This window comes from Trachinotus anak, unplaced genomic scaffold (assembly GCF_046630095.1).
Source record: "Trachinotus anak isolate AG129_WGS33_773 ecotype Australia unplaced genomic scaffold, CSIRO_AGI_Tana_v1 ptg000008l, whole genome shotgun sequence".
Lineage (NCBI taxonomy): Eukaryota > Metazoa > Chordata > Actinopteri > Carangiformes > Carangidae > Trachinotus > Trachinotus anak.
The window spans coordinates 28,434,996-28,455,438 of record NW_027273859.1 but is presented as its reverse complement, the minus strand read 5'-3'; the positions used below and the strand labels follow the sequence as shown (position 1 = coordinate 28,455,438).

The 20,443-nt window shown below is 42.9% G+C and overlaps 1 protein-coding gene and 1 long non-coding RNA gene across 3 annotated transcripts in view; one reads left to right on the top strand and one right to left on the bottom strand.

The window, feature by feature from the left end:
• LOC139624680 (uncharacterized) overlaps window positions 1-20,443 on the bottom strand; it is a 146,048-nt gene that overhangs the window by 39,838 nt on the left and 85,767 nt on the right. The window lies entirely within an intron of this gene.
• The window catches only part of fras1 (Fraser extracellular matrix complex subunit 1), a 245,665-nt gene continuing 228,528 nt past the window's right edge, over window positions 3,307-20,443 (top strand). For both annotated transcript variants that reach the window (XM_071483970.1, XM_071483969.1), the window contains exons 1-2: window positions 3,307-3,938; window positions 9,289-9,320. In XM_071483970.1, coding sequence (XP_071340071.1) covers window positions 3,878-3,938; window positions 9,289-9,320 — 93 coding nt within the window. In that variant the 5' untranslated portion in view covers window positions 3,307-3,877. The remainder of the gene's footprint in view (window positions 3,939-9,288; window positions 9,321-20,443) is intronic.

Genomic DNA, 20,443 nt, shown 5'->3' with positions numbered 1-20,443 from the left:
TCTTGTTGACAAGCAGGAACTTCAGGAAAGTTATTTATGTTTTGACCCTTGCAGACCCTGTATTCTGACAAACTATCCATAATGTTGTCTTCCTGAGTTTCCATATTGTATTATTTCAGTCTGTGCTTTAGATCTGACATTTTTACTCTGTTAAAGGTTTTACTGGGGGGAGTGTTTCCTTATCTGATTAAAGGATCTAAAGATGGGGCTGTTCAGATCCTAAAAGTTGTTTAGCTAAATTTATCCCTTTGATTTTGAGTTTTATGTTTTCAAACTGGCAGCCTGGGACCTCCAAGGGGTTTGCAACATTGCAGCAATAAGGGATCCCTAAATTTCTCTTCATACCAAGAAACCTGCAAGAACTGTGGAAAAGTTTTTGGCACTTTAGATATTTATCTGATTGGTGCCACATTCATTCTGCAGCAGGACAACAAGCCCAAACACACAGCCAGAGTCCTAAAGAACGACAGTGTCTTCAGAGACCAGAAGATCAAGGAGTCCAGCGACAGGTGGTCTGGCCCCCACAGAGCCCTGATCTCAACATCATGGAGTCAGTCTGGGATCACATGAGGAGACAGAGGAAGTGTGGCAGGTTCTCCAAGAGGCTGGAACAACCTCCCTGCTGAGCACCTGAAGAGCTGCTGCTGGTTCAAAGACAAAGGGGGGTCACAGCAGACACAGGCAGAAGAAAACTGCATTACATGTCATGTAACATGTTATCTTTGTTTAAAATAGTCTCTAATCTGAGTTTGATAAAAATATCTAGATTTCTGAGATTTCTCTTTGAGGTGTGGTTTCTGCTCTGAGGGGACCGACAGAAAAGACTGCTGAGATGATTAATCAGTTACAAATCATTCTGCTAATCAATAAATTATTATTTTTCAGGCAAAGATTTTTCAGGCTTTGATGCTTTTCTCTGCGTCATATCAGTATATATTTAATCCTTTGGGGTTTTTGATTATTGGTCGTAATAAACAAGACTTTTAAAGATGACATCATGTGCTCGGGGAAACTGTAATAGCCATTTTTAAAAATATATTTCAATTGATTAATCAAGAAATAATTGGCAGATTAATTTATAATAAGAGCCATTCTTAGTTGTAAGCCTATATTCATTAACAGTTACCTAGAATTAGAGAATAATGCACAAATAAATCAAATACAATAAGAATGATATTAAACAACACAACCATACGACATAATGTCGCCTTCACCAATGTATGTAAAGTGTTGTTCCCTTCCTGAACAACCTTTTCCCATCCTCCCTTTCACCTTATCCCCCTGCGTCTTTGTACAATCTCTTCCCTGCATCTGAGAAACACATCATCACAAACAGTTATTCCACAGTAATAATTTCAGTCAACATGAAATGCAGAGTGAAAGATAAAAAGGAAAACAGCGCAGAGGAAGAGCTCCAACTATAATTTACTCAGAAATAAATGTTATTCATTCTTTTACTGTTAATGTGAAAATGCCGACACAGCTTCCCTGAGTTTACCCTCTTACATGAGAACAAAGTCTGTCTGAGTTAAAGCATCAGTCAAGTGATGTGGAAATCCTCTGGCTGACACGTTGGAGGTTTTCTCATCACAGACTGGATCTCAGGGTTTCCGCTGTGTGACTGTGCTGGTTTCAGACAGCAGCAGCAGCAGCAACATTAAAGCAGCAGGAAGAAAACTGGTTCAAAGGCAAAACTGATTCTGATCCCTGTTTTTGGCCGAGGACAAAAGGGCCAAGTGGAGATCAGGTTACTGCCATGTGACACTGAGGAATCTCAGTCCTGCGCTCCCCCTGATTAAACATTACACTCAGACAGAAAGAGCTGCACACATCCCACAACACTGCACTTTAGAAGGTCATTATACAATATAGATGAAGAATGACAAGACTGGAAATCATAATGTAATACTGTATGAATGCAAAGTGCTATAAATATACAGTAAGGTCACTGACACCGTTCAAGATAAAATTAGAATATACAGCTTCCATGAGAAAACAACTACAACTCCTTTATGTAAAAACCTAGAGATGCTATGATAATCGTAACCAGGCGTCTGATAGTGAAGTAACAGGATAACAATATGATAAAGATGGATAGATAGATAGATAGATAGATAGATAGATAAAATACTTTAATGTTATGTTAAAGTAACTATAAACTGATTTTTAACAATATTTGAAAAGGTTGAAGAGACACAAAAACTATAGAATACAGTGTAAAATGGATCATGGGCGTCTGAGAAACACTTTAAAGTTCCTATAACACAAAATTAGGATTTCTCAGTGCCACAAAAGTTAAAGTCAAAGGCCGTCATCAATTCAGTATTTTATCAGTTTCTCACAAACTTGTTCACTTTCTTTTGAGCTGCAGCTACATTTAATGAAAAAGTCATGTTCACAGTGTCAGTGTATTGTGTATAAATACAATACATCAGACCTAAAGTGCCACAAAACTGGATGTCATTGCTCAAGCGACTTCACCTGAACATTATGAGACACAACAGGTGATAAAAACATGTAAATGACAATGAAACCGGTTCAAAACTCACATTTACATCTGTAAGAAGCGCCTCCTCTTCGTAAAGACTGTTTTAATCAGAGTCATTTGAGAGACCTGAAGAAGTGAAGCTGCACAGGAAAGTCTGAAAAAAATAACAATAACTTTATATGAAGATTTTTTCCTCTTGTTTCCCACTGTGCCAGACATTTTGTGACCCCTTAGATCTCGGTTTGCTCACACTGCTCTGTAATTGTACAATATGTCACACCTGAAGTGCCATAAAGTGCAGTGTCATGCTTCTTACCCCAGCATCCCTCAAGGATCAAATGCCATTAAGTGAGATGGAGTCACCATAAACTCCCTGCAAGAGACTAATGCAGATATAACAGGGGGTAAGACACCATTTAATATGTTGATGTCACCATAATAAACTTAAAGAGAGCATCGAGAAGCACAGACACATCAAAAGTCTACAATAAAGTCTAAAATATAACAGGAGGAAGAAAAATGTGCTGAACTCCACACACACAAAACTAATGTGTGACTTTTGTGAACCTGAGATTTCCTCCTGGAAATGGGATTTAAACGGTGAATCCTCCAGATGATCTACTTTACATCCATCCATCACCACACTCCATCCAAAAAACCTCCTGTTCTAATCCCAAAGGAGCAGAGTCCCAATCATGTGAGATTATATCTGCGAGGTGGGTGGTGGAGGTGGAGGGGGGAGGAGAGGAGACAGCGTGAGGGAGGGGGGTGTAGCAGGAGAGAGGTGGGACGTCCTCCTGGAGAGAGGAGGGGAAGACGAACAAGAAAGAAGAAGAAGAAGAAGAAGAGGAGGAAGGAGTGGAAGGAGGGGGTTGCATGGGGAGGACAAGCAGACCGCCGCAACCGCAAGAAGTGACTTCAGACACCCGCAGCACCCGCAGCAGGAGCGCAGGAAGTCCGACCGCCTCCCCGCCTCTCTCGTCATGCGCCTCGGCTTTTAAAAGCGTCCCGGCCGCTGCTGCTCGCTCTGCCGCCGCCGCTGCTGCTGGGAGAACACAGTACACCTTGCATCTGTTTTTCTTTGGCAGAGTTTTGAGCAGTGAGCAGGAGCAGAGGGAGAGGTGGACACTTCTCCAGGTTTCGGGGCTGCGCTGCATTCCAGACCGGAGCGCAGCGCTCAGGAGCCGGACCCGGTGCGCTCCGTCTCCCTGCTCCCTGCTCCCTCTTGGAAAGACTCCTGGATCTTTCCTGCGTGTTTTCTGCTACATCGGAACATCAGTAATGCTCAGAGAGAGCTGCTCCCAGTTGAACTAGAGAGAGAAACACAAACACTTCGCGCGTTTTCCCTCCTGACTTGGATTTGGATTTAAACCCTTTCTGGCTGCGACCATGAGTGGCTGGTGGATATTTGTCCTGGCTGGGATCCTCACCGGCCCCCGAGGGATACACGGTTGGTATTTTTGGTCTCTTTTAACCCAACCAGTTGTTATGTAGGTCAGAGGTTATCAGGGACCACCGTGCACATTCACATTAGAGCCACAGACCCTAAACCTGAACCTTTAGCTGCACATGAGCTACTTTTTCAGCACTGCATCATAAATCTCAGCCCGCACATAGAAATCTCACAGGGGAGTGGAAGTTGTGTCCACAGTCCCCACTGATCCAGGCAACAATATAGACTATGTAATTCATTCCTCAAGTTGCTGAGGACCTCTGGAGGGGGCCAGGACCCTGCTCTGGGATCCCTGGAGCAGGTCATTGAGAGCAGAGAGGTTTTTGTGATTTCAGCTCCAGCTTGTTCATTTGACAGGATTCTGAGTGATCACCCTGACCTGGGATAAATCTAATCATTGTCAAGGTGAGACTGAGCTGTTTATGATGCAGAGAAAGCAGCCCCCACACTGGGATCAGTCAGATTTGTCCTCTAATAGTGTTATGATCTCAAATTCGTGGAGTTACGACCCTGATCCTGAAGTATAGCTACTGAAAGGCTGCTGAAGCAACAGTTTTAAGTATCTAGATGGTTTAAAAGCCTTTACCTGGACCAAAGTTAACAAGATGTCTTTGCACGTTTTCATCTGCAAATCACCAGATCAGATTCTTAGTGAGGCAGAGGTGAAGTCAGACTTTTGTCTGTTTGAGAAAAGAAGAGCCAACTCAGGAACCTCAGGCTGTGAGTGAGACCACAGTCGGTTTCAAGGATGATAATTCTGCAGATGCTCACGGCCACACTCAACACATTGTAAAGGAATCTGAATAGAAAAGCAACACTTGTCTGAGTTGACCTGTTCTGCATTTTGGCTTTTCTGGAATATCTGAGCACGTCTTTGACATCAGTGCTGCTCGTGGCCCCTCTGCCCATTAAAATATTCATAGCTCTGCATCAAGTCTAGAAGGTCTGCCCATGCACAGCTACAGTATTCCCATCAGTGGAGTCATAATGCATAAGATTGTCAGGAGCAGAATCCAGAGCAGGTCTGTGCAGCTGCTACTGAGCTGCACCCATTCAAGGATTCACCTCGCTGCTCGTCCAGACTCAGGCTCGCGGAGCGTTTCAGCGGGACAGAGTCAGGCTGCATGCTGAACCCTGGCACGCGCAGCAGCAGCACAACCTGACTTCAGACTGGTTTTTTTTTTTACCAAAATCATTAGCATCCTCTCTTCATGTTGGCACGTGTCCAATCTGCTTGGCAGCTTCATTAAAGTAAAGCCAGATACTCCTTCTTCGCCTCCTTCTGCTGAGAGAGGCAGCACGTTGGCGTTGGCGAAGAGAGTGAGGTGGTTATAAAAGTTGAAGTGTTGCAGACGTGAAGTGCTGCTCAGTGGATGCTGAGATGAGGAGAGATTCCTTCACGGTTTGTTGAATGTGGCTGTGGGTTTCTGCAGAACCATCATCCCCGACCTTCCAGATTATAGTCTCACTCACACAGGAGGTCATCCTTTTGTTGCTCCTGCGAGGCAAGTAACACGGGTCATCTTTAAATTAGACTGGTTTGACCTCATGACTGCACCTCTCTCCTATGTTGCATTGATTTGGCATTTTGCAGCTCCAAAGATCTCTTGACTTCCAGCTAAATTTGGTCTAAATATGTTGTTTAAAAAGTTGAGGATACATGAATCATCATTTAGACGACTGTGTATCAATATCAAACATGTTCTACCTACAAGTTCGAGTATAATCACAGAAAAGCTGCGTAAACAACCATAAAAACCTTCACTTTTAAAGAGGAATGTAAAAGTTTGGATGTCTTTCCACCTGCAGATCTCCACATTCATTCCCTCTGGGATGAATCTGTCTGTTTTGATTTGAGGTGTTGCTTCTCCTGCATCGTAAACAGTCAAATCTCCACTTGATGATGAATAATTGAAGCGAGAAGCTCTCTCAGTTGGATGAGGCTCAATCAGAAACCCTGTCAAATTAATGTTTATGTGATATGAAAGCGACTTGACTGTGAGGTTGAGGCAGGGTGAGGTGTCGTGTTCGAGCTGCCACGGTGTCTCAGAATTAAGCGATATGTTAAGATGATAATTTAAATATCTACTGATCTTAGATATCAAACTCTTTTCTTCATGATCAAATTCTCCAGATATAAAATGTTGATCAAGGATCAAAATATGTAAAGGCCTTGTTCATTTTTCAGTTTTGTGATTATCTTCCTTCAGTGGATCTTTCTCCCTGTGATGAAAACTCACAGAGACCATAATTATCCTGAGCTGACATGAAATTCAAGGCTTGATCGCAAGAAAACAGCAAATGATTTTTCTGTTTTTTAAAGTTTTTATTTTTTATTTTTATTTATTTATTTAATAGGGATGATGCATTTTAACATAGTTCCAATAAAAAGCATAAAGCTGATGTGTTGCACAGAGTTTATAGCTGTTGCTAATTTTCAGCTCTTGTTGGGCTTTTACATGTTCAGTGTAATTAAAACTGTCAGTTTTCACTATAAAGCCACAATACAGATATGACAATAGAGTAAAATACTGAAACCCTCTGATTGTGTTGTAACAACAACAACAACAGCAAAAACGACACAAAACAAACAAACAGACAGAACAATTGATAATATCATACAATTAGCTACACAGTACAGATATACAGATATACAGTCTAAAAAGAGACAACAACAACACAACAAGCAGACGAATATCAACAAAAACAATATGACACAATTAGCTAGAGATGGGTGCAGCTTTGGTTTGCTCAGCAGCAATTAACCTTTGTTGTAAAGGTATTTCTATCTGGGGTTAATTTGATTTCAGTTGGTATTGTGTTTCAAAGCTGGTGGCTCTTCATGGAGAAAGCTCGTTGTCTAAATTTAGATCTACATTGTGGTATTTTGCAGTTGCCATTCACCAGGCTCCTTGTTCTTGCCTTGAATATATCTGGAGAGAGACTCTGGGGCTGAACTGTTGACACATTTATGGACTAATTTGAGATGAAAGCTCCCGAAACTAAGGCGATTGTATCTTTTCAGTATGTGACAGTGATTTCGTCAGTGATCATCCTGTGAAAATGGGCTTTAAAACATAAACATGAGCGACATTTTTTATCTCAGGTTCCTCCACCAAACCTCCATTCAAAATTTATACATTTTTAGAATTGTCTGGAAGTTCTGCTGTTGCAGTTTGATGTATCCAGTTTTACTCATTAATTATGGTATTAAAGTAAAATCAAAAGCTTGAAACCACAGTAACATGAAGATTTTTCCTCTTTATCTACAGTATGCACAGAAAATGAGCTCATTGTTTTCACCCAGTTGGTCCATTTCAATCGAAATTGCAACACTTGTAGCATAAAAAGCATCTTTATTGTGAAGCCAGTGGGTTTTGGCAAAAGCTGAAGTTGGAACATTTTGCCAATAATTTCCATGCAATTTGGAAGTAGGTGAAGTTGTGCCAGAAATCTGTACTTGCATATTTCCATAAAGGAAATCTGATCACACTGGATTCATACTCTTTGATAGAATTACACCCCCACTTAAATCCACCTACATTTGAGTGGTTAATTAATGTCTCAGAGTCAAGCTTGTTTAAAATCTCTGTTAATTGGTTACTGGGAGTATTTTTCTTTTGCAGCAGAGCTTAACCACTTCTGTGCATCAGCCCCACACTGATTAAACTTCCAGATTATATTTTACAGTGCACTCTTTCTCCCACACTGAGAGATAAAGAGACAAGAGCGTGAAGCAGCAGCAGCAGCGGCACAAATAGACTCGCTCTGGGGCATCGTGTACGACTCTGCAACTGTAACTGTACTCTTGTTTTCCCATCTGGATCATTATGGTAAATGTTAACCTCCTGCTGTACTTTCCCCTGTGGCTTCTCAGGTTTCTCAAGTCTTGTTTTGCAAGGTGGTGTGAAGCGTGCGTCCATGCATCTGTCTGTGTTTTCTTAACATTTAGTTCTCTAATTGAGCAGAGATAATCAGCAGCGCCCTACCCTTTCAGTCGAAAGGTGGCACATTTTCCAGCTTTTAAATTGCTCATGATGCACTGAATGCAAATTGCGGAAACTTATCAATTTAACAAACTAAAAAAAAAACAACACAAAAGCTGTTACAGAATTCTGAATTGGGGTAGGAGGCGGTTAGGGTGTTCAGGTACCACAGGTGGAGTTTTTTATAGAAGAGCAGGGTTTATGTGCCGTTAGGACATTAAGACGCATAATGTTGCCATTTTTAGATAAATTGATGGTAGTTTTGTGGGAACATTTGCATTGGAGATTTGGGCTAGCATTAGCAAAGTGCAAGTCAGCATTGATTAGCATGTTAAAAGCTCTGTGGGGGCATGGTGCCCACTTGGAAAAGCCTCTGTCATTTAATGGTAAAGTATTACTACTAGTAGTACTAGTACTACTACTACTATTTTGATGAGTAGCTAAACGAGCTACAATTAGCTTCAGAGACGTTTGCAGCCGGTCCTCCAACCTGAACAGCCCTAACCCTCTGATACGACCCACAGGAGCGTCTCCTGAAATAGTGCCCCCACAGTGGCAGGCAGCCTAACTTTGTCGCCATGGTTACTGTAGTAACGGTGACGGCTTGGTTGTGTTCAGGTAAAGATGGTGATTTGAGTTAAAATAAGTTCTTCCTCAACATTAGACGATCTTTGTTGTCATGGTTACAATAATAACAACGAACGGTCATGGATAATAGAAACAACATAAACTGCTACTGTCACATGGGAATCGAACACCGCTCTCCTGGGTCATATTCATCCATCCACCCCAACCTCCTCCTGACGTGGACTTTGTCGCTCTATAAACTACGTCACCGCACTTTTCCCTTTGCTCCTGTCATCATTACTACGATGACTATGGGTCATAGTAACCTGCTGACAGACGACCTCGACTTTTGTAATGACTCTTGTGTTTGTTGGTCTTAGTTGTGGTCTGTGACATGTGACCTTTAAAGTTTGGTGATTTCATGGCTTAGCCTCGAGACCAGGAGATTTTGAATATTTGTCTTTGGATTATTCTCCCACCGACGACGTCTGTTTATTTATCCAACACTTCTCTCTGTGTTGCTGAGACGTATTGACAGCTATCAGCGTTTGACAGCGCGCTGCACTGACACTTATAACACACTGGGCTCACGGAAACTCACGTCTCGCAGTTTGAGGGGAATTGATTCCTCATCCTTCATGAGGCTGAACTGCTGTCTGACCTGAGCGTCTGCAGGAATTATAATGACAGATTAACATAATCCCGAAGAAAAAAGGGTTTCATGACATATCAATATTACGGTGCGAGACTGTAATGCTAATGCTCTCTTTCTGTCTCTCCTCCTCTCCCCCCAGGAGCTTGTATCTACGAGGGATCGCTGCATGCGGTAGGTGCACCCACCCTTTATTTTTGTGTTTTACCTCTGCAGCATCATTGGTTAAAATTTCCTCGCTGTCTGCTCACAGAATTAGGATCTTGAGTCTGTGTGTAGAGCCTGATGGGTATTTGTTCATGTATTATTCAAAGAGACATTACCAAGTTGGTATGAGTGACGGCAGGAGCCGTTAAGTGTGTACATGTGCGGAGATAGGTGGTAAAAGGTGTATGTACTATCGGTAGAGATTGCTGCACATCCTCTGTTGTCTGAGATGTAGCCTAGAAGATGTGTCTCATCTATAATGCATGCCGGATACTGACTTTGTGGATGATAATAGTGATGAGAGAGCATGATGGGGCTCGGTGGCGGGCCCGGCCGCTGAAGGAGGAGCCGCTGACTCCCGCTGCTCTGCTGATTGAAGGTTTGACTCTTTTCAAAGTTAGAGAGGAGTTTGTGATGAGCTTTTTACTGTGCTTCTGCTGGGGATCGGCAAACATCCAGGGATTTGCTCCGAGATGTGCTTTTGTGCTATATTCTTTAAACTCTGCTGCTGGATACTCGTCTCCTGGCTTCAGACTTATTTGAATGTTTTGAAGTTGTCGTGTTTGGCTTGAGGTGCCGACACACGAGAAGTCGCCTTGTTCCTCTGTGTAGGCAGCAGAGGCTTTGCCCACTAACCTGTGATTTGTCTGTGGTTTTAAGGCACTTACCAGCTCAGGGAGTTAAACTTCCAAGCATTTGCACTTTCCATTCACACATTACAGGGTAAAACACCTGAACATTACACTGATATGTTGTTGAACATAACAGCCTCCACTCCTGGAACCTGGCTGCGAGCATCAGAGGTCCATCACTGATGTTGGCCAATAAAACCTTGAAGAGTTACTGGTGTTCCGGTTCATCCCAAAGGTGTGGGATAGGGTTGAGGTCAGGGCCAGTCTTTCATTCTTTAAGGACTTGGCTTTGCACATGGGGGCATTGTCATGTTAAAGGTCCATATTTTACACTTCTCCTGTGTTTTATCTGAAGTGTTGATCTCCATCAGAAGATATATTTGTGGTTTTAAGAACCAAAAACCATCTCAGTGTAGTTTTACATCTCCTCTCTCAGGCTTCTCTCTGGAGCTCTAGTAATGGCGGTTCAGTGAACCAATCAGAGAGAAGCTCAGAGGCTCTCTCTGATTGGTAAGGGACCAATAGAAGCTGTTTGCACAAAGATGGAAGCATCCAGAGTGTCTACATACTTTTGGCCATGTAGTGTCACTTTAAGTTAGACTGAGTTTGATATAATGCAGAGTTCATCAGTCGAATCAAGACACATTTTTAAATTTATCCTAATTTAACAGATTTCCCACTTTCCAACTGCAGTTTTCTAAATTACTGTTTAATGTTTAATATGAAAACTGTTTAATATTAGTCGATCATTTCATCTGTTGCCAATCAGATGGTAGCATGGTATGAAAATGCTCCCCATCCCACAGGAGCAGTGTTGGCTGTGAATCCTGAGGGACATTTGCCAGCCGGGTTTAAGTGAGGGCCTGAAAACAGTTTCTCAAGATTCCCCATCTTCAGGAGGGTAGAGGACAAAAACAACGAGCAGTTTAAAAACATTCAATATCAGGACAGGATGTACTCCGGGGTAATTCAGTCTTCATATACCCCTGTCTCCTCCTATTGGTCCAACCCAAGTGAAACGGAATGAAATCTGCTGCTGTGCACTTTAGAAAAACACCACTTGTGTCTTCGCAACAACTGGTAATCTCTCCTAAAAAGGCTTAAACACGGCTCTCGGTGGTGGAGTTGTGGTTCCCAGGCAGAATAATGACGAGCTCCTGCTTTGTTCCTGCTGTGTTATCAGCGTAATGACAGTAGAGCTTAAAACAGTGAGCACTAACATACCTGCGACCACCTCCAATCCTGTAAACGTACGAGAACACATCCTGCCTCCCTGTGTTACTTTTCCTGTGGCTTTGAAGGGGATAATTGTTGGAGTGAGGACTGAAGGCAGAAATGGTTCAGTCAGTGTTTTAGGAGGGAAGAGGGGGGAGGGAGAGCGGTGGAGGAGGTGGAGGAGGAGGTTTGTGGGAAAAAAAAGGAGAGGGCAGGGAGACAGGTGGGATGTCCCAGCATGTATGGACACAGTTGGGGGAAAAAAGCCCTTCTGGAGTTCAAAGTGAAGAACCTCCCCCCCAACACCTGGAGTGGTGGGCAGATAGGAACAAATGGAGAGAGAAAAAAAACAGATTAAAGTGCAGGTCTCAGTCGAAGCCCTCAGGCCTCTGTGTGGTAGAGCAAAGCAGCCTCTCACACACCATCAGCTTTTCCCTCTTGCTTCTTTTGCCAGACTTTAATTTTTTTATTTGATTAGATTTGGTGTTCAGCTTGATTTATGCCAATAATAACTCTGCCAAGTCGTGAACAAAAATGATTCTGATGAGTCTTCACAGCTAAATTAAAAAAGACATAAAGGCACAATTATGTATGTGAGATGACACATTTAAAACCACAGGCTATGTGCACATTAGGGCTGAAAACAGTACATTTCCACACTTCCCTGAGGTTTTTCCAAATAGTTTTTTAAGGCCTGAAAATAAATGAATCTCTCATGCATCTCCACACTTCTCTGGGTAAAGATTGTCAGGGTTGAAGTAAATGTACTGCACTTATACAGTGCTTCTCGAGTCACGTCAGCTCTTTCACTGCTTATTTCCTATACATTAAGTGCTTTTCTATCACACACTCACACACAGATGGTACGTCAGGGGCAGTTGTCTTTCCCAAGGACATGTTCACAACACGCAGCCTGGAGGAACGGACCTTCTGATTGGCGGATGACCGGCTCTGCCTCCTGAGCTACAACCCACATGTTCACCATATACATAAAATTAACAACAACTGCTACACTGGAACTGCACCGTTGATCGGTTTCAATCAGAGTCGAGAGGAGCTTCCGATCAGTTTTTCCAGTCAGTGCGTTTACATGCACAGGATTATCATCGGCTTTCTCCAGACACCGACTTAAACTTAAACATCATGAACAAGAAACCTGGTGTGTGTAATCGGGGTGGTAGATTAGATTCCTCCTTATTCATGCATAGAGAGAAGCAGGCGTCTAATTGGCTGTTTAGATGTTTGCATGTGTGTGACAAAGACAGGGAAAGTGGAACTGGACCAGATGGAGTCAGGACTGACACAGTGTCATCTGCCACTAATACAGTTAAAATCAGGTTGGATGCAGGGGAGGAAACTGTACCAGTAACCAGGCTACTACACTGCATGTAAATGTTTCACCTGTGTAACCAATCAGCGCTTCTTGATTGACAAGAAAAAAAAGAAAAATATATGGATGCACAGATGGCTGGGAGGGTGTAGGTAATATGGTCAATCTGTTCTGCAGTTTCATTTATCTCACTGCACAGACCACAGTCACCACAACCTTCTGCTGGAATAAAACTAAAGTAAGCAGAATTCAGAGTGGATCTTTTGACAGCAGCCATACGGGAAATCAGACCAGAGAGCTGCTCAAACTCCACAGGACACGATCAAAATTTCTGATGCCACAAATCTGTTTTACAAGAATAGAAAGAAAAAAACAATTTATTCATTGATATAAACACTTCATGGAGATGAAACTGGATAAATTGTACATTTTTGTGTTGCACTTGTCAGTTTTTGGAATTATCAGACAAGAACATTGGTTTGGTTTGCTTCAAAATACATTGATCAACACTTCCTGGTGATTTTACACGTGTTCCAATGCGTGAGATGGATTAAAAGCAGCGAGTTAAAACACAAGAGACAGAGTCTTAACTTTTTCCCACAGATAAGAGTCTGGTTCCCACAGCTGAAGTGGTTTTCATTGATCACACCCTCTCATTGGTTCAGGCTCTAATGACAGGTTTGTGTAGGCCGCAGACGGTTGGGCCTGGCTCGTCTGGGTGTCAGCAGAGGTCTTAAGTGACGTCCCCCTCAGGTCATCCTAAACATCCTGATCCTCTCAGCTCATGTCAGCTTCGACGCTTACATCGCGAACTAAACATGGCTGCCGCTGGAGGAAGCAGCTCTCAAATTCTTTACGTAGAGAGCAGGTGTTATAGAGAACAGGCTTTGTCTCAGGATGCATTTTGCAGTTGTAAATGCTGAGTTTACTGATCATTAGAGACACAAAACACTGACGAACATCTAAACTTTCCAAATGTGAATTATGTTTTTATGCTGCTAATTATTAAGACTGCAGCTAATAAATGTTTTAATTGATTAGTATATACATTGTTTTTGAAATTAATCATCAATCTATAAGATAATGTCAGAAAATAGTGAAAGATGTACTTCACAGTTTCAGTCCAAGCTTTCAAAAATACAGGAAAATGACGGCAGCAGGTGTTCAGCTATGGCCCAGTGTCGGCCCAGTGATGCCTGTCAAATGTCTATAATGCACGTTTTGTTATAAAACGGCTCCTGAATAGTTTGCAAAACACTGTTGTGACAGTAACTTTCTCCTCCAACCAGGAGCAGGTTCTTTGTAATCACACACTGGCTGTAGAGGTTTGCATAAGCCAGGCCTCCCTGCAGCGGCGCAGTGTGCCACCGCGCCCGACATGCTACTGGAAAGCAGCGTGTAGCCCGCAGTGAGGGACAGCAGGGGCTCGGCAACGTGAAGCACCATGTCCAAATATATCACCTGCCCCCTCAAGGCGTGAATTCCTGGCATTACAAGTTGCTGTTTCTGTAGGAATCAAAATGTAGGGCACCTCGAGAATAGCACCATCAGGGACGGAGGTCTGGGCAGTAACCACAAGGTCTGCAAACAGGCAGAGCTGGGATTGAACACAGAGGGCAAGCAGTGAGTGTGTTTACATGAACATTAGTATCCTGGTTTTGAGTCTAATGCTGGTTTTGATCTTAGTCAGAGAGCAGTGTTAACTTATATCCCTGATTATAGCAGAAACCAGGCTTCTGATGGTCTGATTCCTGATCTCAGCCTCTTGTTTCCCTAACAACTGAGAATGATCACAGTGGCTCTCTACAGTTCCCTCATGATAATATCTGCAAATGTGTTGATGCTGAATGTGTCATTCAGGGTGATTAGATCTACAATAACTGCTTCATGTGTCATCGAGGGTAAGATTTTGTAATACACTGCATCATTTTTTGTCTCATAATCCAGAGAACTACTGGTAACCAGTTCCAGAAATATGGATTGTTACAGAAATCCTTCTCATTTCCACTCAACATGACTCAGTGGTTAATTTCAGACCTGCTGAGCTTACAACCACGTTGCCAATTATGCACACATCACCGTGCATGTATAGTGTTTACAAAATGGTCAGCCATAAAAGGTAATGAATTTTGCTGCTGTGCACTCAGGAGAAAAAATAATTTCACCTCTTTAAAGCGCTGTAATCTCTCTGAAGTGCCTTAACCACAGCTCTCAGGGCTGTCGTCGTGCTCCATGTTCGGTTATTTTCAGTCCATACATTATAAAATAATGACGAGTCATTTCCATTTGCTCAAATGGCTGCAACATATAAATGGCCTGATAATGAAACATGTAAATTCCTCCCAATTTTTCCCCGTCGGAAAGAGACGACACTTCCATCCCACAGGATTATGTCACCCTCTAGTCTTGGACGTGTAAATAATTCGACAGGCAGAGGCGTCCTGATCGTAAAGCAGAGTCCTGGTGGCCTGTAATGGTCATGTAATCACAGCGTCACTCTTCTGAGTTTGCCCCAGGTCATCCCCCGTCTCTCCCTCTCCATGACCCCTCAGTGTCTTAAGTGTGTTTGTAGTCAGTTAAATACAGGATTGGTTTTGTTTCATTAGTGAGAGTTAACAGTTAACGTGGCGTGAAGCATCAGTGCTGGTGTAGAACGGCGGTTAAATAGTCCTGGTAAAGAGTAGACGCCTGCCAGGCAGTCACCAACATGTGTTTGTGTCTGTCAGATATTTTACTTCCATACACAGTGCATTGTAATGAGAAATATAGAAACATATTCTAAACTAAACCAAATATTGTTTTGCTTTTGTTAGCAGCCCACATGGCTTCATATAAAACACTTCGATCAGCAAACACAAAGCTGTGAAGTAAAAAAGTTGGAACAAAGCAGTTTGTGACTCTCTCATTAATTTAACACAGATTCTGTGTTTTTTCCTTTTGCTGTTCGAGGCATTGTGGACTTTTTAAATGTCACCAGGCCATTTATAAGTAAACCTCCATCTGTAATTTGCAGCAGCTGAAACGAAACTGCGGCTTTTCTTGTGGCTGCAGTTTGATGACACTGACTTTTTTTCTTGATATATAACTTGGTTGCTGATTATTTTTGTGGCAGTGAACTAATTGATTAATTGACTTATTGTTTCTGCGTTAGGGGGCAGAAACTGTAGCAGCCAGTCTTCGTAGTGGATCATAGATATTACGACTGTTCACAATCAGCTAATATTCAACATACTCAAAAAAAATTGAATTTTACTTCAGTAATGACGGCTGACAGTTGGTACGATGAGTAAGGGCAGTAAAACTTTTTTAAGAGTTCCTGAATAGTTTGCAAAACTTTATTATTTTATCTGATGTATTTGTAAAAATGTGCATCTTCTGAACAGTTACAAACAACCATATTTCTATCTTCTGAACAATTATAAACAGCCAACAGGGACATAGAAGGTGCATCTTTCTCCCTCAACCAGGAGCACAGTTTCTGTGTAATCACAGTGTGAAGCTTCTGGGAAAAAGTAGAGTAAAAGAGAGAACAGTGAGGTGAGAGAACAGTGGAGGCAGATACAGTCAGCTCTTTCAGAAGAGCCTATCTCTGACTTCCTCTGTGCTGATGGGTAATTTCCCCAGCTCGGGTATTCATATCCATCGACTTTGTACCCAGTGGGGTTTAGCTGTGAAGTATGACATTAAAAGCACTAATAGGATGTGACTGCTGTTGGACTGAGTATGTATATTAGTGGAAACAGCCTTTTTTAAGGCTCCATGGTGGATTAACACTCTGTGGCTATGGTGAATGATGATTCCTTTGTGACAACCGGGTCGACGCTGACTGGTGTTCACACTGCTGTTTGCCCCACGGGGCTGAAAAACCACCCATGTGGTGTGGAAACGCCCCCCCCCCCTCTCCCCAGAGGGATGAGACATGCACCACAGGCTCCGGAAGGAGCTGAGAGGAGGAAAAAAGATAATACAGAGACTTGGAGAAACTACTGAAGGAGAAAAGAGGGAAACAGAAAGAGAGGGTGGAGGGAAAACATCATGTGAGGAAGACAGTCTGTGACAAAATAACTGCGCCCCGACTTCACCTCAGCCCTGTGAGACCAAAAGTGTGCGTCAGCGTTTTCTTCTTTCAGCCTGATAATTAATTCTGGACAGGAAGGGGTCACCTGATGGGAGAGTAGGGAGGGAACGCCGACTGCAAACTAACCTGGAAGAACAGGGCAGAGCTTCTGCTTCAACTGCTGACATCAAGTCGTTTTTTTTTTTTAATTGCAAATGGTGACCTTTAACTCTGAAATTTGATAATTTATCTGTTCACGCCGCACTGCACAAATATCAGTCTTAACAAGACATTTAGCCCCTTACCGAGTCCTAAAGTCACATTTTAATAAACTGAATAATCTGCAATCTAATGTGGTGAGATTATTTCCAGGAAAACTTCTTTCAAAAAGTTTGTAGAATCAAGTGATTGTATCTTGTTTTAAAGGTCCCATATTTTACATTTTCCTGGGTTTTATTTGAAGTGTTGATAAGAAGATATATTTGTGACTATGTTATTGTAGTTTTTCATCTCCTCTCTCAGGCTTCTCTCTGGAGCTCTAGTAACAACAGGTCAGTCAGCCAATCAGAAGAGAGGCCCTCTCTTCTGATTGGCTGACTGTTTTCTGAGTGATGGAATAAAAATACAGCAGATTTCAGGTAAACACTCAGAGAAACTTGCGAGGTTGGTTGGTGGGTCCAGGTGGGTGGGGCTTGGGGCATGGCTGATATCAGTGACTGCTTTGTTGTGACATCACAAAGTTCCAGAAGTCCTGACAGCTGGTTTTAAGGCTCAGTGTCTGAATACAGGCTGTGTGCATTTCTCTGTGGACTGAGGCTTTGATACTTTCACAGTATTAATATAGAACCTAGACCTGCTTTATAATCACAAACACATGGACATCTACCTTTAGACGGTATGGACCTTTAAAATATAAGGCTGGTGTTACTCATCCCATTGTTTTTCTCTTCTTTTATAATATTTCTTCATTAGGAGATGTGGTGATTTGTTAAGACCAATGCTAAACTTGCACACACTTCTTTTTATATTCTTTTTCCCTCTGTGATTTTTTTTTTATGTTGAATGTCCATCACTGCTTATTTTTTGCCCCTCTTATTTGGGCTGCAGCTAATTATTGTCATTATTGATTTATCTGCTGATTTGAGTGATGTATGCCAATAGCAGTTTCCCAGAATGCAAGTTGAGGTCCTCAGACACACTCTCAAACCCCAAAATATTCAGTTTACTAACATGGAAAACAAAAATACTGCAAATCCTCACCTTTGAGAAGAGAGTGACATTATCAGTCAGTGGAAAAGAGACTTTTATTTGATAAAAACTCCTCCGTGTTTTCTGTCAGAGCTTCAGATTCTGTGGCCTCAAGTTTTCATGCCATCTAAACTTTTGACTCAGTTGGAGGTTGTTTGCGTTCGGTGCTCGGTTGTCAACATGACATCAAAAAACAGCTTCAAGCTCAAGTTTAAGTTCAGTCTGGGACGTGTTGTGCTGCATCTTCAACTGCCGCCACTGTTCGAGGCAGGTCCAGGATAAAGGCTTATTTTGAGCAGCAGACCCAGGCATATTGAGTCCTTTGTTCGGTAGATCCTGAATCCTGATTTCTCCAAATTAAGCCCCACTCCAAACCCAGCGCATAATGTTCCTCCCTGTTTATCCTTTTGAGAGGGTTTTCCCTGCTCCTGTGATGTGCAAAGTTCCCGACATAATGAACTGAGCGCCGGCCGCACTGATGTCAGGAGAATAGGGGCTTTTGAGGAGCACTGTGGCCCAGGACACACAGAAATAGATCATTTGAGGACTTGAAATTTGTGGCTCTACCAGATCTGAATTATTAAATGGCCCGTGGCTGTGAAGTGCCTACACTGGCTGCTCTTTTCAAGATGCTTTTAAAGCTAAACTTCCTCTTGCATCTTGAATCCCTTCGTACTTTTGAGCCAGAGCAGCAGTTTCCCATTTGTTTTTCTCGAGGGGGGGACTTGTACAGTGCAGGATAAAAACAATGTTGTTTTATTTTCATGTCCATCACTGCGGTTTGGTTTAGATTGCACAGATGCATTAAAGTTTCATGACACCTTGGGACTTATTCACTTAGGTGCTACGGGTTCGGATTCTTAAAACTTTAAAATTAAAAGATTACCTGTAATGTAGATGTATTTGCGGTGGCCCTGAGGGCTCAATGCACTGCAACTCAAGAAAATACATGCAAGTAGACAAAACACAAACATGTTCAGAAAACATCTTCATCAATTTGACAGCACATGGGCAGCAGAAATGTGCTGCACGTAGCACAGACGACAACAATCGGGTTCATCACTCTTTAGTGTCCCCTGGAAACACTGCTGTTGTCGTCTGTCGTCTGTGTTTCTTGTGTATTTGGTATCTGAATTTGTTTGTGTTTTGCACTTGTTTTCTTAAGTTACAGTGTGTTGAGCTCTCAGGGCCACCGTACATGTGTGAAAAAGTTCATTTTGGCCTCTTATACACACCATCAAAATGTCGTTTACCTAAAGGTTCCAGCTACAATCCAGTGATTGTCATGACCTTAACCTGTGCGGGTCCGCAAATCCACTTCTGTTTAATGTCAAAATACAAATTGATTAAAAGTGTGTAGATGATGAACCTGAAGTGGTGTAGGAGAGGTGCAGGGAAGGTGTGTGTGTGAGGATTAATGGCCATGTGGAGGCCTTTTCAAATCGAAAACAGGATCACATTAGACGTGCAGACGTGTTGCTACAGGTGGAGGTGAGGAGTATGATCCAGGAAGTCCAGTCCAGAGCAGTTTATAATACTATTTTACACCTCATTTAGCAGAAAGTTCAGCGCTTCATGCTGCAGAGTAATCCAACAGAAATGTGCACACTTCCTCATATTTATGTGCTGCTGAATTTTCACCTTTTTGTCGGATGAGTGTGTTTTCTTCTTTCTTTTTTTTTTCAGGGACCCAACACAGTTCTCCCACTGAAATGATGGCATTTTTTTAGGGCAGTGCTAATGTTGGTTTGACTGTTGCCTTCAGGGATGAATTAAGAGGAAAAGCTAAGACAGACTGAGAGGAGTTTGCTTGTGAGGTACGAGTGGGTTTCATTTGATTAAAGGCATGAATCAGAGAATCAGAAGCTTATTTTTCCCATCTCTTACTGTAACGAGCCCTCAGAGGGCCCTGATCCTGAGCTTGAGACCCTCTGCTTGACAGTGTCCCACGCCTCAGCAGTGCTGCTGGAGCTAAATCAGAGCGCTGTGCTCCTTCGACCGGAACTAAGTCTTTTCCCCCCACCAGCTCTCTGCAGACATGCAGAGCCGTGGAGGACTGGAGTGAAGTGGTGCAACCATTGGCAAACACCCAGCCGCTGGGCTAATGGGCAAACAAACAAGCTAGCTGCCCCCCTTCCTCATCAACCCCCCCCCCCCCCCCCCCCCCCCCCCCACCTCTGACCCCCCCGACCCTCCAGGCCATCCGGTGGTGGCTTTGACAGTTTCATTGCCGAAGGTCTGGGAGGTCGTCGGTCTTTTGTCTCTCACTTCATTCAAAGTGTTTGATTCCCAGCTCGCCATTCAAGCCAGTTTGCTTCTTATCTGTAAATACCAGCAGCCCCCCCACCACCACCGCCCCCCCCCCCCCCGGGCCCTGGTTTGTCTTTCTTGCTCCACTTTTGCCTCTGTCTGTGCCTGCAGGCTCTTGGAGCTACAAGTGTTTAGACAGAGGAGCGTTAAACTGAGCCAAGCTTTTGTCCCCGCCGGCTCAGACGGGCCGTGTTCACACACGCTGCAGAGCTGAAACCTGCCGTCCACAGGGCTCATCTCTTCATCCCCGGGTTTCCCTCCTGTTTTCTTTCCTGAACACAGTCAGAGGAATGAGACC